The following is a 17,109-nucleotide window of genomic DNA, read 5'->3' on the forward strand; positions in this document are numbered from 1 at the left end:
CAGGGCTTTTGATGTCTATTGTTGCACAAGTCCTTTTCTTTTCAGATATCTTGATCAACCTATGATTCATTTGGTGCATTGTTGTGGCCAAGAATAGTACAGAGTTTCTCACCAGTCTGTGCAGAAATTTCACCATTCTTGTGAGTTTTCACACACTTGCTGTTCTGCACTGTGACTTTCTGTGACTGTACTCCACAAACACTGGCATGGAAAACGAAAGCACAGTATCAGAACATAACTTCAATGTTCACTGATAACAAAACATGTGAAAACAATGTTACCAACCCTAATAAATAAAAGTAACAGGCTTTTCAAGTCCGGCATTCTTTTTGAAACACCCTGTGTTTCTGAGATTTACAATTTTAAAGTCTTAACATCACTAAGAAATATTATCAGGACCCTATTTTTTCAGGTAGTACTCTTGCATTTGGGAAGATGACAGTTCAAACCCACATCTGGCCAATCCTGATTTAGGTTTTCCATGATTTCCCTAAATCGCTTCAGGCAAATACCGGGATGATTCCTTTGAAAGGACACGCTGACTTCCTCCCCATTCTTCCCCAATACGATGGGACCAGTGACCTTGCTGTTTGGTCCTCTCCCTGAAATCAACCAACACAATATACGTAAATAAGTTTTTTTAAAACTGCAACCAGTCACTTTTTTGAATGATTATGTTTTATTCCATGAACCGTTTTTTGAACCTTTTCAGGTTCGTCTTCAGATGGTTTCTGGAAGTTATGTCATTAACGGAACCAGTTCATAGACTAAAACGTGATCATTCAAAAAAGTGACTGGTTGCAGTTTTATATAACTTATTTTCATTCAATTAACAGTCGCGATTCTAAAATATCTGTAATGGATAAGCATAACAACACAATATACTTTCCTGGCATCTGTCTGAAGTTGCTTCTACTTCTGCAAGTCACTTTTCTTGCAGGATACATATTGCATCCTCCATACCAAGAAATCATCAGTCCAGTTACAAATTTTGTTTCATACCCCTTATCATAATTCTTGTGTTAATAATTGTTGGTTTCAGGTTGTCATGTTGAAATCCACAAGTTGGGTTTTGCTTGACCAATGTTTATAGAAACCATGCTGCATGGCATGGAAGAAGTGATCCTGTTCAAGAAACCTCTCTATGTATGAGCTCATAATATGTTCTAGGATTCTACAACTGATGAACGTCAATAAGATAGAATGATAGTTTTGTGGATCACTTTGGCTACCATTCTTGTAGATAGGTGTGATGTGGGCACTTTTTTCAATCACTGGGCACAGTCTTTTATTCAAGGTATCTACAGTACATTATAGTTAAAATGGGAGCTACCATAGCTGACAATTCTGTATAGATCTGAGAGGACTCCTTCTGAGCCCTAGAACCTTGTTTAATTTTAGTGATTTTAAATGTCTCTTAATACCATTGGCACTTCTGTCTGTTATCACGTATCTTTAAAATGGTGTGAGAATTAATCTTGGGCAGTACTTCTGTATCTTCCTTAGTAAAGGAACATTTGGAAACATAGTTGGTCATTTCTGAATTTGATTTGCTATCCTAATTTCAGTTCCTGTGTCGTCTCTGAGTGTCAGGACTCTAACTAGTGCCACTGACATGTATTATGCTGTAATGGCAGTTTTCTTAGAAGTTTCTTTACAGAGACTGTATACTGTGGAGGGTCTTTCTCACCACTAACCGTTCAACTAGGTACATATCTTTCCAGTAAATGGTCGACTATTCTTTTAAACTTGGAACCACAGTGTTTCTACATGCTCTAACCCAGGTGTAGATTCCTCTTTGAGATGTGATATGACTGCCTCTTTATCTGCTTACTGTACATGTACACCCTTCTACTTGTTTCAGCTTGTACTTTACTAATCGTAATAGCTACAACTGCTTCGTGGTCACCAATACTAGTTTCAGTATGTACGTCGCCACAGAGGTCAGCTTTATTTGTTGGCAATAGGTCTAATATATTTTCATTATGACTGGACTTCTAAACTAATTATTTTAAGTAGTTTTAAGAGAAGGCATTTAGTAATGTTTCACAGGATAGTTTGTAAGGCCCGACACTTACAAAACTGGAGTTTTTCCAGTTGATTTTTGGGTGGCTAAAGTCACCTTCAGTGATGGTAGTATAACTGAGGAACATTCATGCTAATGAATGGAGATTTTTTTCTAGTTTTCAGTTATATCTTCGGGCAAGCCAAGTGGTCAATAGAAAGAACCAGTTACAAGTTCATTCTCATCTTTGATTTTGCCCAAACAACCTTGCATGCAGCTTCAGTTTCTATCTTGGTGGGTCTGAGTTTCTTGTCAACTGTGACAAATACGCCACTTACATTTCTCATGTTTTTTAAATATATACTCAGCTTCTCACCAAAAATCTCACATTTGTCTATTTCAGGTTTTAGCCGGCTCTCTGTATCTAGTATTACATGAGCTCTGTTGCTTTTTAGCATCACCTCAAGCTCAAACTTCAAACATCACCCAGATGATAAGAACAATTCCTTCCAATGTGCGTCACAATCTGCCGTCAGTTGAACCTCATTCCCTCAAAAGTCTGCCTTCATTGTGTTGAGTAAGGCCTCCAGTCATACACACAGGGTGCACAGGGTGATCCTTTCCAGCTTCTGCTGTGATTTCCCTAAATTCTATGATTATTTGCCATATGTTTGAATAGCAGATGATTTACGTACCTGAAAACTTTTGTATTTGCTCCCCATAACATTGACCATCACAGCATACTTCCCAACAGGTGGAATGTGTCTCACTGCCTCAGTTTCAATTTCAGTGGAATACAACAGCTCAGACTTGTTGGTTTGTGGGTTAGGTGGAAAACACTGGGTTCACTCTGCTCCCTGCTTCCCTTGTACATGGCCCACCATCCTATTGCTGTCGTACCCTTTGAAACAGCTTCCAATTGCTTAACAGTAGTCAGAGTGATTTCCAGCTAGTTATAGATAGCAACTAACTCTTCCTGTGCCCAAGAACAGCATTCATAATGAGTCTGCATTCTAACTGGTGCAATGTTTATCTGAATGCTAAACAAGTAACTTATATTGTCCTCAGTGATAGTATTTTAATTTCAGTATCTGTTGGACTATTAGAATTGCAGTTACCATGTAAGATCTGGAGCTATAACACCCAAGAAATGAAAGAAATCTATGATTTCCTGAAACTAACTTTGTGTCCTGAACTTTTTTTGAGGTTTTGCTCATTAACATACTTATAGAACAGTGCTGAATATAATGCTAATATATGACAAATGTTGATAGTATGCACTGACTGCTGTTGGCATGGAAAACTAAATGGAACACAGGATTTCAGCTATAATATGATAAAAACTTAACATTATAATGCTGCTGTTGAATTCGTAAGAGCTAAGTTTATGCTACGATCCTAAAGCTTCAAAACACAAACTTAGAAGAAAGAGATCAAAAATTGGAAAAATGTGGAATATTGTACTAATCACATATGTAATTACACTGAAATAATTTTTTGAAAAGATATTACTCCCAAAGATTACAGTATAAACAACTGTAATTCACAATTTACTATGAAGTACATTATGCATAACCCTCCTAAGCATCCGAAAATTTTCAAAAAATATACCTTTTAGCAAGTAAAAGCATAATGAAGTTATGAAAATCCTATTTCTAATTGGTAATACCATTGTCATAAATTTCTAAGAAGCACAAATTAGTTTACAATTGACAATATAGTATGAATTTTGTGCTATACTCCAAATTTTTGGAAAACCTAAAGTACCAGTAAAACTGTCATGTCTGTCTGTTTATCTGTTTGATTGTTCTAATCTCCCACAAATTCTCATGGAGTTTTCACTGGTAGTTTGAGCATACTTCGGGGCAAACATATAGTCTTTATTTCATCAAAATCAGATCATGGAAAAAATAGATATCAAGAATTAAAGTTTCATCTAAACTGTCATGTCTGTATGTTTGAACATGCAAATTCTCAAAACTGCTACACCAATTTTTATGGGGGTTTCATGGGTAACTTGAATGCAATTTTGGACAAAATACAGGCTTGAAATCAAAATCAGAACATGGAAGAAAAAGATATTGTGATTTAAAATTTTATCTATAATGGTCTGCTCAGCTTAATATCTTGGATGCAAAATCATCATTGTGTAGTACACTATAGAGCCAATAGATGGCATTATTAGTTTGACATACACCAAAAACTCAATAGATGTTCTTGTTAGTGGTTTTCAGCTCAGTGACAGATGTGGTTTTGGTAGTTTATGCCAATGACAAAATTAAGTGCTGCAGTTTTTATGAGTAGAGACTAACAGTGAATTTACTTGAGTATGATATGTGGATTTACTGATTTTGTTTTGTGTATTAAAAACTTAATGACATTGCCTTGCTAGGAAAAATGTTTGCTTGTGATTTGAGTGCCTACTCATTACATTTTTATTTAGCTTTATTTATGAATAAAATGTCTAGAAAATAGTTGACTCTTTCTGAATACACCAGTACAGCTAAAATACTGAGAACTATGTGGTGTCAAGAATCCAGTGAAGATTGTGAGGTGAGACTTGCTTTGGCTCAAGAACATTGGCTTTAACTCGCTTTTTGGAAAACCCTTTTGAAAGCAAGATGCAATGTAACTCTGATCAGGAGTGTCATTGATTATTGCCCTCCTCAAAATCTTTCACTCACAGAGGATTAAAGTTACTTCTCTCCAATGTAACACAACAGAAGTAGAAATTTTGGTGCGAAGTGGCACAGTCAAGCGAGTTTTTATACCCCAAATTCCACTCATTCATGATTACTTTCCATTTTGCCTTAAACATATACAATTCCCAGTGAGTTTATGTTACGCCAGGATTGTAAACAAAGCACAAGGCCAGACACTGGATTTAGTGGGAATGGACCTTAGTGTCAGTTGGCTTTTGCACAGCCAACTCTGTGTGGCGCTCTCCCATGTTAGTGAAGCAAACAAGTCCTTCATTCATGTCCACAATCATATTACTTCAGATATTGTATACAATGAAGCTTTATAAGGCAAAAATAAATTCTGCGTGTATGAAGTCTTGGGCACAACTATAAATAAATTCCTGGGCAAGACCAAGTTTCTCAGCTAGTACATAATGTATCATGACACACACAATCCTTGACGCAGTTGATGAAAGTTTATAGGACAATAGCATGAACAGTAAAATATTAGAATCTAGAATTTCAGATCAGCTATACTTGACACATGCAAACACACACATAGGGAAATTTGGAAATCAGCTTAAATAGGTAACTAAATGTGCAAAATGCATGGGTTTTTCACTTAGCTTTAATTTGTCACATTCCAAAGATGAACTTACTGGCATCCCTTTATCACACCCAAAATAACGTAAATTATAGGGCACCAACAAAACATGTCTTCTTCATTGTCACTGAGGGTACAGTAAAGAGTGTTGTCACTGTATCATATAACATGAATTTCAAGTATTAATTATGAACTAAAATGATTGCATTTCACCTTGGACCCATTGACCATTGATATTAAACTTAAATTATAACTCTAAAACTAATGATTTTTTGGTATAATCTATTGCCTCCTTTTAGTGAGTAATACACACACACACACACACACACACACATACACACACACCTGCTCCAGTTTTTGTAAATGTATTTCTAAATACACTGTAGATGGGGCCAAAGTTCAATAGGCATTTTCAAGTTTATTTCTTTATTTTCATTTTTGAGTAATAGTAGTCAGTCACACCTAACCAACTTTTTAGTTACATTGCTGTCTATGAGGATTAATCCCAGTTGTTCTGTTCTTCTGTTTTAAATTCTTAATTTTCAGTGTCACCAAACAATAATGGTATATGAATAAAATTATCATTTGTTCATTTGTGAATAATATCTAGTTGCATATCTCAATTTGTGGATTTTTTTTGTTTTTTTTTTTTTTGTTTTTTACCCAGGTACTTGCTGGATTTAATAAAATAATTATTTTTTTAAAAAGTGACATCAGTTACCATATTATTATTATAAAAATCAAACAATGGAAAATCCAGGATGGAATGTAACTATATATGAGAAGGAAAGTGGCTACTCACCATATAGCGGAGATGCTGAGTCGCAGATGGGTTCAACGAAAAGACTCTCACAGTTAAAGCATTCGGCCATTAAGGTGTTCGTAAACAATACACACACACACACACACACTCAAGCAAACGCAACTCATACACACGACTGCAGTCTCAGGCAACTGAAACCACGCTGCAGTTTGTGAGGGTCTTTTTGTTGTGCCTATCTGCAATTCAGCATCTCCGCTATATGGTGAGTAGCAACTTTCCTTCTCATATATTGTTCATATTATAAAAAAATCTGCTTAATAGAGCTGTGCCTTTTATAAGTCTACCTGCAAAAATATTGAGTGAATAACTGTCAATGTTTTCGAATATACCCAATTTTATGGACTATAAGATGCATTTTCCCCTTCAAAAAATATGTCCCCAAAATTCAGGTGCATCTTACACTCAAAATTGATTTAAAATTCATACCTGTCTTAAAAATGGCCGTATTTTGATGCCATGGGAAACCTTTCTCTATCTGGCTGAATCTAGGATTCAGCTGTCAGCAGCAGTGCAATGATGTGATGACCCAGAGTTGCAGGAATTCATGAGCTTGCTAACACTGTCTCCCTCCCACCTTCCATCACAAACCAGAACACTGCCTAGCTTGTGATGTGTCATTGCAGTCTACAATGCCAGTGAACTTGAACTGAAAGTGATTTGTGTTATCAGTAATAGTACTGCCATTTTCCCACATAGTCACCACCATTTGTTATGCAATTTTGACAATTATGAATCAGAGCCTGCATGCTGCACTTGTAAAAATTGGAACCAGCTGAGGTTAACCACTTTCTTACAGCTTTGACAACAGCATCTGAGTCTTGAAAATGTTTGCCACATAGTCCATCTCTCAGAGGCTCAAAGAGATGGAATTCTGAAGGCGCTAAAATCGGGATTATACTGTGGATGTGGTAAGAAAACGCAGCCAAATTTTGCAATGAGTGGCATGGTCACAAAACTGGTGTGGGGCCTGGCATTATCAAGTTGGTCTTCTTCTGTGGCCTTACCATGGAAATTTGGGCTTTCAGCTTGGTCAGTGTCATCTTGTAGCATGCTGAATTGACAGTTTCTCCAAGCCCCAGGACTTCCAAAAGAACCACATCGCAGCTATCCCAGAAGACTGTGCACATCACTTTGCCTGCAGATGGCTGTCTCTTGAATTCCTTCTTTGATGGAGAATTCACACATCACCATTCCATAGACTACCTTTTAGATTCCAGCTCATAGTGGTGACACCACGTGTCATCTCCAGTGACAATGGTATTCAGAAAATTGTCATCTTCAGCTTCATATTGGTCCAGCAGGTCCTGACAAATTTCCATTTGATGTGTTTTTTGTTCTTCTGTAACCATCTGTGATATCCATCTCATTTAACTTTGCGATAACCAAAATGTTCCAGCATTGTTTCCAAGGCATTACAGTTGACATTCAGCTTTGCACACAATTCTCTGGTTGTTATCTGCCAATCAGAATGGATGAGTTGATCAAGATGGTCTTCATTGCGAGGTATGACAGCTGTGCAGGGTTGACTGGGCTGTGGCTTGTCATGCACACCCTTTTCACCACCTTGAGAATGCTATACCATTGCCTCATATTGTCCATACATGATTAGCAAATGTTGATGGATTTAAAACAGCGCAATTTCTTCAACAATAAGGAATTCAGTCTCACATCACTGTTTTATACACACGTCCATATCAGACTACATTTTGGAACACTTCTCTGCAGGCACCAAATACAAATGAAAGATGAAGGTTCAAGCATTAGCACTACACCAACAACATCTGGTGCAGACTTCTAAAGCCACCACAAAAAAGTAGGAGGCATTACTTTTGGGATGACCCTCATATCCTTTCCTTACAGTGTTGATATTCCAGCCTGGAGTTTCCATTGTTTGCATATTAAATTATTTCATATTTGATAAATGTTTTATTAAATGTTCATTTCATTTGAAGCCCATACTACACTCCTGGAAATGGAAAAAAGAACACATTGACACCGGTGTGTCAGACCCACCATACTTGCTCCGGACACTGCGAGAGGGCTGTACAAGCAATGATCACACGCACGGCACAGCGGACACACCAGGAACCGTGGTGTTGGCCGTCGAATGGCGCTAGCTGCGCAGCATTTGTGCACCGCCGCCGTCAGTGTCAGCCAGTTTGCCATGGCATACGGAGCTCCATAGCAGTCTTTAACACTGGTAGCATGTCGCGACAGCGTGGACGTGAACCGTATGTGCAGTTGACGGACTTTGAGCGAGGGCGTATAGTGGGCATGCGGGAGGCCGGGTGGACGTCGGAAGGTGCACGTGTCCGTCGACCTTGGACCGGACCGCAGCGATGCACGGATGCACGCCAAGACCGTAGGATCCTACGCAGTGCCGTAGGGGACCGCACCGCCACTTCCCAGCAAATTAGGGACACTGTTGCTCCTGGGGTATTGGCGAGGACCATTCGCAACCGTCTCCATGAAGCTGGGCTACGGTCCCGCACACCGTTAGGCCGTCTTCTGCTCACGCCCCAACATCGTGCAGTCCGCCTCCAGTGGTGTCGCGACAGGCGTGAATGGAGGGACGAATGGAGACGTGTCGTCTTCAGCAATGAGAGTCGCTTCTGGCTTGGTGCCAATGATGGTCGTATGCGTGTTTGGCGCCATGCAGGTGAGCGCCACAATCAGGACTGCATACGACTGAGGCACACAGGGCCAACACCCGGCATCATGTTGTGGGGAGCGATCTCCTACACTGGCCGTACACCACTGGTGATCGTCGAGGGGACACTGAATAGTGCACGGTACATCCAAACCGTCATCGAACCCATCGTTCTACCATTCCTAGACCGGCAAGGGAACTTGCTGTTCCAACAGGACAATGCACGTCCGCATGTATCCCGTGCCACCCAACGTGCTCTAGAAGGTCTAAGTCAACTACCCTGGCCAGCAAGATCTCCCGATCTGTCCCCCATTGAGCATGTTTGGGACTGGATGAAGCGTCGTCTCACGCGGTCTGCACGTCCAGCACGAACGCTGGTCCAACTGAGGCGCCAGGTGGAAATGGCATGGCAAGCCGTTCCATAGGACTACATCCAGCATCTCTACGATCGTCTCCATGGGAGAATAGCAGCCTGCATTGCTGCGAAAGGTGGATATACACTGTACTAGTGCCGACATTGTGCATACTCTGTTGCCTGTGTCTATGTGCCTGTGGTTCTGTCAGTGTGATCATGTGATGTATCTGACCCCAGGAATGTGTCAATAAAGTTTCCCCTTCCTGGGACAATGAATTCACGGTGTTCTTATTTCAATTTCCAGGAGTGTATTTGTACTAAGCAGATTCAGAAGGATGTAGGTTGCAGTAGGTACTGGGAGATGAAGAAGCTTGCATAGTATAGAGTAGCATGGAGAGCTGCATCAAACCAGTCTCAGGACTGAAGATCACAACAACAACAACTATTTGTATGCTCTGTAACCTATTTTCCATGTATGGTCAGAATCATTCATTTGCTACTTTCTTACTATGAATGATTCTAGGTTCTTCAGTAGAATTTTATTCTCAAAAATGTCAGACATGTTAAATATTTTTATTTGTGTGCCTATTGTCCAATTTTCATTGTACTATGCAAAAAGCACCACTTTGTAAACTCCATTCTGGCTGAATATGTACTTCTGCTACTTTGTAAACCAAACTGTTGTCTCTTGCTATTTAGCAGAAAAATTCAGTTTATAGTTATCATATACTTTCTTAGTGAAAAATATTTTAACATACTGACCATTTACATGATTGTCTTTTATGTTAATCTTAAGCTACCATTAACTTTATTTAACTTTATTTTCAAATTTACATACAGTAATTCATATTTAACTAAGTTCAGTCACTCTCTCTCTCTCTCTCTCTCTCTCTCTCTCTCTCTCTCTCTCTGCCACCCAACAAACCTACATAGTGCGTTCCATAAGTAATGTGACCAATTTTTTTCTGACACAACGGTACATCACAGCATGTTGTAACCAGCTGGGCTAAGTGGAGGGTGGTGTTAGCTTCAAAACACTCTTTGTATTATTCGGCTGCAAGCAGTTGGAGATTCAGGACGTGCGTTTCCATCAACCCTGTTTTGAGTTTATGTAACACAGCACAATGGATCATTCTGTAGAGCAATGGTATGCTATCAAATTTTGCATTAAACTTGGGAAGTCCACCACCGAAACGTTTCCATTACTTCAGCATGCCTTTGGGACTGATTGCTTGTCCAAATCACAAGTTTTATGATGGCACAAGTTGTTCATGGAGGGCCGAGAGGAGATCACCAGTGAACCTCGCAGTGGACGGCCATCAACCGCACGTGTCAACGAAAATGTGATGCGTGTATGCAATTGTTTGAACTCTGGCAAATGGCTGAGCCTTCAACTGATAGCACAAACTCTGATCATGTCAAAAATAACTGTTTTCTGCATTGTGACCAAAGATTTGAACATGAGAAAGGTGTGTGCCAAACTCGTCCCTAAAGAGTTGACAGACGAATACAAGCACATGCGAGTGTTTCGGTGCCTAGAAATGTTGGAAATGTGTGAAAATGATCCTCATTTTTTTAACTCCGTTATCACTGGTGATGAGTCATGGATTTTTGAGTACGACCCTGAGACAAAAAGGTAGAGTTCAGAGTGGCACACACCATCGTCGCCCCATCCCCAGAAGGCACGCATGAGCAAGTCCATGCTCATTGTCTCCTTTGACGTCAGAGGCATTGTCCACCACGAATATGTACATAACAGGACTACAGTGTACTCAGCTTTCTACTTGGAAGTGCTCAAAAGACTGAAAAGGAAGGTCTCACACTGCCAAAGCGACATCAAGGACACGTGAAAAGTTCACCACGACAACACGCCGAGTTATAGCGCCTTCATTGTGAATGACCTCCTGGCCAGGACCAAGACCCCATTGGTTCCACAGCCTCCATACAGTCCTGACCTGGTTCCTGCTAACTTTTTTTTGTTTCCTCTATCAAAAGGAGTCATGAAAGAAAACCATTGGGACATGATTGAAAGCATCCAGGCACATGTTACATCAGCTCTAAAGGACATTCCGGAAAGGGCATTCCAGGATGCCTTCCAGGCATGGAAACACCACCACCAAAAGTGTATCGACGTAAGAGGGTGCTATTTTGAAAATTGAAAAAGCTAATACAATTCTACTACATAACCACAAAAGGGAATGAAGTAATGGATAAATAAACTAAAATGAATTAAATCGTACTGTCTAAGGTTGGTGAATCTGTGCGAACTGGATCTTTGAATGTTGTGTCACAACAGTGGATTGGAAAACAGACAAGCTAGTAGAATTTAATGTACATGTCATCAATAAGTTGAATTCTAGGTTTCATTTGACAGTTTGAGTGAGATTCACTAAGCTTAACAATATGAGAGAAGGAAAGTTGCTACTCACCATATAGCGGAGATGCTGAGCCGTGATAGGCACAATAAAAGGATTCACACTAAGATAGCTTTCAGCCATTAAGGCCTTTTTCGGCAGTAGACACACATGCACATGCACGCACACACTCACACAAGCACAACTAGAATGCACATCTGCAGTCTCAGAGAGCTGAAACTACTAGAGTGTAGTTTCAGCTCTCTGAGACTGCAGATGTGTGTGCTAGTTGCGATTGCATGAATGTTTGTGTGCGTGTGTGTATGTGTGTCTACTGCTGACAAAGGCCTTAATGGCCGAAAGCTATGTTCGTGTGAATCCTTTTATTGTGCCTACCGCGGCTCAGCATCTCCGCTATATGGTGAGTAGCAACTTTCCTTCTCTCATATTGTTAAGCTTAGTGAATCTCTCTCAAACTGTCAAATGAAACCTAGAATTCAACTTATTGATGACGTGTACACTAAATTCTACTAGCTTGTCTGTTTTCCAATCCACTGTTGTGACACAACATTCAAAGATCCAGTTCGCACAGATTCACCAACCTTAGACAGTACGATTTAATTCATTTTAGTTTATTTATCCATTACTTCATTCCCTTTTGTGGTTATGTAGTAGAATTGTATTAGCTTGTATTGGTATAGACATATGTGCTAAATGTTCATGATTTCCAAATGATATCATGATAAGTTAACAAATCTTCTGACTTTACACTTACTCTTTCATTCTCCTGTTTTGATGTTCACAGTATCACAATTTGTGGGCATTGTACTGCATCTGCCTTTGCATGACAGTGAAACATTGAGTGTTTCAACAAGGTATCTTGGGTTGACCACAGGTTTCACAATGATGGTACAAATTCTTATAAAAAGAAATACTTTTAAGTTTGAGGTGAGCTGCTTGCCAGTTGTGCAAATATCTGTTGAGGCAAAGCAGAAACCCCCCCAGTCAACTCCCTCTGATCATTTTATGTTACAATTATCCAGATTAAAATGTTGCTGTCTTGACTGATCTCTCTTTCCCTAATTACTTGTGGGGTTAAAATGATGCCTTCAAACTATTACCTTAATGTTGAATACGAACATCTATCTCATCAGCAGAGTTTGAGAGGGTAGCCCTCCTGAAAATTCCATTGTTAAAATTATGACTTGTCATAGAACCAAGACACAGTTGTGACAAATGTATTCATCATCATAAAAGACAAGAAGAGACCTTTGAGAAGTTTAAAATAAGGGACTTGAGGAAATTACAAGTGGTTTTAAAGCTGTTATGAGACATTTGAATGTAGCATTGCTAGTTGAAACTCCGTAATTCAGGCTATTTGTTAAACTTTGAAGTCAAAGATATTGGGCTCTTATTCCATTCTACATGATTTATATATAATTCTTAATTTTAGCAATGTCGTTGTCTCATCCAAGGGCATAGTGAATCAAAATCCCGACCTATTACAGAAATAATGAGAATACATTGATGGTAAATTTGTGAACAGTATCAGTTGTACCAGAAAGTCCCTATTAGCATAGGAACTGTTAAGAGTTCCAGGCAAGAGGAACCCAGTTATTAGTGCAATGTATGATGAAAGTACCCTGATCAGCCCAGGAAATATAGCCCAGACAGTGACAAAGTGTTTCACAGAAGTGACCACCACTATCAACCAGATCAACACTTACATTACCACAAAGCTATTGTCAACACGGGAAACTGGGAATACAAAATAACTTTGTAACTGCCCCCCTACCTGTGGAGTGGAATTGAGCATTATCTGTAGCCCATTACTGAGTATGTGAACACACAACTAGAGTAGGTATGTATTTTCCCAAGTTGGCATCATAGTCACATCCTCACAAACTTTGTGGGAAAATCCATGAAGTAAATGGTGAACTGTAATTTTGTCTGGGTTCTTCAGTCGAGACAGCTCCTTAGTAACTTCCAGTTTATTATCATCAGATATCAGTCTGCTGTTCATCGCCAGATCTTGCTGGAGATGATGAGAGAACAGGCTTTCCTATAGACTCAACATCTCATAGATGTTTTTCTCAACCAGGTTTTTGGGAGCATATTACCATCAGTTTGTTTCATCAGTAGAACTACTGAGGACATCTAAAAATATTAGGTTTCTCTTTGAAGTGAAGCATTCTTCAGTTACCCTGCTTGAAAAAAGGATACTTTCATCTACAATGAAGTTTTCCACACTTCTTCATATGAAGAAAAATATAATTACTTCCTTTCAGGTACTCCGAAATGAATTCCGACGCCCTCGTGATACTTTGTTGTCAATGGTTGCTGAATTTCTCACCAAAAGCTCTGCTCGACTTGCAGAACTAAACAAGAAGTCTAGCCAGGATGGCAAAACAGTGGAACTTCTTGACATAAAGTCTCATGTTGTGAGTATGCAATTTTTTCACATCTTTCTTATTTATAAAGATCTTTACAATGTCACATAACAGTGTGCAGTAAATAATATGTCATGGTAGCTAGTTAACACATAGTGTTCACTCTGAACAACATCTGTTTCTATGAACCATACAAGGGGATGGACTCACATTATGGAGGACAGTGGACTCATGTTATGGAGGACAGTGGTTCAAATCCCTATCCAGGTTTCCAGATTTAGTTTTTTTTTTTTTTTTTTTTTTTTTTTTTTTTTTTTTTTTTTTTTTTTTTTTTTTTTTTAACTAATTACCATTAACATACGTGAGTATAATCTGCATTTTCATAAAAGAGAAATGTTGGCCCTCAGGTTTAAAGAATATAACACCAGATCTAATTTTGTGCTTAGTTTTATGTATGTAATTGATTTTCTAATTTATTTCAACTGTTCCTAGTTAGTACCTTTTGGTAAAGGGTGAAATCAGTAATTGTTTTGTAACTTAAATTCTGTTGTTGACTTATGAACAAATATGAATTCTGTACTAATTATAAAGATTTGGGGAACAACTAATAGTAACTTTAAAGGATCTATTTGGCTCTATTCGAAAACATGTTAGCAAAGCTAGACCTTAATTAACTCCAAAGTAATTTTCAGTTTCATCAAAAGTATTGTTTGCGTAACTATATATGTCAATTTCATCATTTAAACAAATAATTCAGCTTAACCCTTGAAGTAGAAGGAACTGTTAAAAAGAACCAATTTTTTGATGTATTCAGTTAATTTACTGAGTTAAGTTTTAATTGTAATTTCCACAAATTTAACTTCAAACAGTGTGTAGTTTCAGTACTTATTACTGTGAGGATATATAAGGGCCAGATTTTTGGTTCCAAGACAGTCAGTCCACAGCCAAGTTTCAGATGAGGAACCTATATTGGTTAGATCAGCAACAATGGATCCACTTAACTGTGAAATAAGTGTTACACCAATAGGCCATGTGTTAAAACAATGACAGTGTTTGTTCCATATGTACCTTATTATTCTATACAAACAGTGAACTGTGTGGTTAGGCTTTTACTGCTCATAGATTCAACACTAAACTATTGTAGCAGTATGTGGATGTTCGCCTGAAACTTATTAATGAGGCTTGTCGAAAGTTAAACAATAAAGCACTGGCCACATATAACTGTATTATTGTGGGGTTGTGAACAGTGAAAGTAAACAACTGTGAAACACATCTGTGCAACTGTAGGCTGCATTATTTACAGTAGTCAGTGTCGAAATTACAAACCCCATATTTCAGCCCGTATTGCAATGCAGTATGTTGACAGCAAGGACAATCAATGAAAAAATAAAGCAGGCGAACATCACACCATACCTCACCCAGTCTTCAGCTGATGCTCCATTTTCAGTGATCTCATTCTAGATGGGGTGTTAATCTCTAATCTTCCTGTTCTTTTGGTTTATTAGATGAAGTAATCATTGTGTGTAATCATTTTTTAAAACATGCTTATAATGTATGAGAAAAAGAGGGAGGGTTGTTGTGCTTTACCTGATGGACTTTCTGTGGGGGAGGCAACAATGGCATCTTCCATTGGCTTAATTGCTGTTTGATTTTGAGTTTGCAACCGTAGCACCATGACGTGTCACCAGCAATGATCCTGAAAAAGGTTTCGAATAAAGCTACAGCTGTTCTTCAAAATACAGTATGTGTCCTCTTGACATTCTTTTTGCTGCTCTGTCTGAATCTGAAGCACAGATTTGGCAGTGACCTTCCTCATTTTCAAATTGTGTGATCAAAATCTCTGAACTGAGCTCTAAGACTGTCCTGTCAAGTTCACTAGAGTGACTCATTGTCAGTTTTCAGGCAGAAGTTCTTAAATTTTGTAAACATTTGTTTCATTTCAGGTAGTTGATGGACATCCAGAACTAGGTTCATCATCAGTTGACCTAGTACCAGTTCTGGAACAAGATTATCGCTAATACACTTGATAGGTCTGCCAAGTCTTTCCCTAGCTGAAAGCAAAATTGAACAGCCACACATTGTACACTTACACTCACCATCCTGAAAAACAAGGGAAGAGAGCAATACAGTAGCAGCAGAAAATTCACTATGGGCATACAAAACCTTCTCAACAATGTCAGAGGTTGGTCTGAATTCCCAAGGAGTAGCGCAACATACTCCTAGAAATAAAAATGCATACTACACAATCTGTACACAGAACAGTGCCAGTCCAAGAACTTAGATCTCCATCTTCTGTTTTTGTCTGAAGTTACTATATTTTATTATTATTCACCTGTACATTTTCTTCAGAGATTAGTGCAACTGTAACAGGGACCACTTTGCCGATAAAAATGGATTACTGTACTGCTTCTTACTGTACTGTTTTTGTTGTATTATCTTTGAAAAAATAAACTCACAAACCTTGTGTGAGCAGCAAGCTGGCTTGTTCTGCAATCCTTCAGTATTATAAACAGCTGGAGCATAAAAGTGGGAAGATTAGTATTTAAATATCGAAGGGGTAATAACCATTGAGTCTGTTAAGTACTCAACTTTTCTGGTGCAGCCCATTGTGATTATTACTTGAAGTAGGCTTGATGGTATAAGAGATGTAATTCTTTACTATTGGTTGCTGTATGACCAACAAATTTACTTTCTGTACTGAATGTCAATATTAGAATCAAGAGTCACAGATGTTCCACCCATGTTTACTTTCAGTCATAATTCACTTGTAAGACCACAATGTGCTACATCTTAACAACAGAATGGAACAGAGTCAAGGCTACTGAATACCATTATCTTGAGCCAAAAACCAACTTCGATATAAAGTGATGAGTGATGCTTATGTTGCATTGTAACTCAATGATGCTACAATTACATATTGATGGTTTACACTGAAGAATAAAATTTATAAGTCAGTAATATTTTATGATATTTACATTGCAAAAGTTCTTCAAGTCAGAATCTAGTATTTATTTAAATATTAATACACTCCTGGAAATTGAAATAAGAACACCGTGAATTCATTGTCCCAGGAAGGGGAAACTTTATTGACACATTCCTGGGGTCAGATACATCACATGATCACACTGACAGAACCACAGGCACATAGACACAGGCAACAGAGCATGCACAATGTCGGCACTAGTACAGTGTATATCCACCTTTCGCAGCAATGCAGGCTGCCATTCTCCCATGAGACGATCGTAGA

General features: G+C 38.6%; 1 protein-coding gene across 1 annotated transcript in view; it reads left to right on the forward strand.

The window, feature by feature from the left end:
* The window catches only part of LOC126092046 (protein unc-80 homolog), a 1,190,994-nt gene that overhangs the window by 980,693 nt on the left and 193,192 nt on the right, over positions 1-17,109 (forward strand). Inside the window, exon 53 of the mRNA XM_049907452.1 lies at positions 13,761-13,913. Within this exon, the coding sequence (XP_049763409.1) occupies positions 13,761-13,913 (153 nt within the window). The remainder of the gene's footprint in view (positions 1-13,760; positions 13,914-17,109) is intronic.

The sequence above is a fragment of the Schistocerca cancellata genome, chromosome 7 (genome assembly GCF_023864275.1).
Source record: "Schistocerca cancellata isolate TAMUIC-IGC-003103 chromosome 7, iqSchCanc2.1, whole genome shotgun sequence".
Taxonomy (NCBI): Eukaryota; Metazoa; Arthropoda; class Insecta; order Orthoptera; family Acrididae; genus Schistocerca; species Schistocerca cancellata.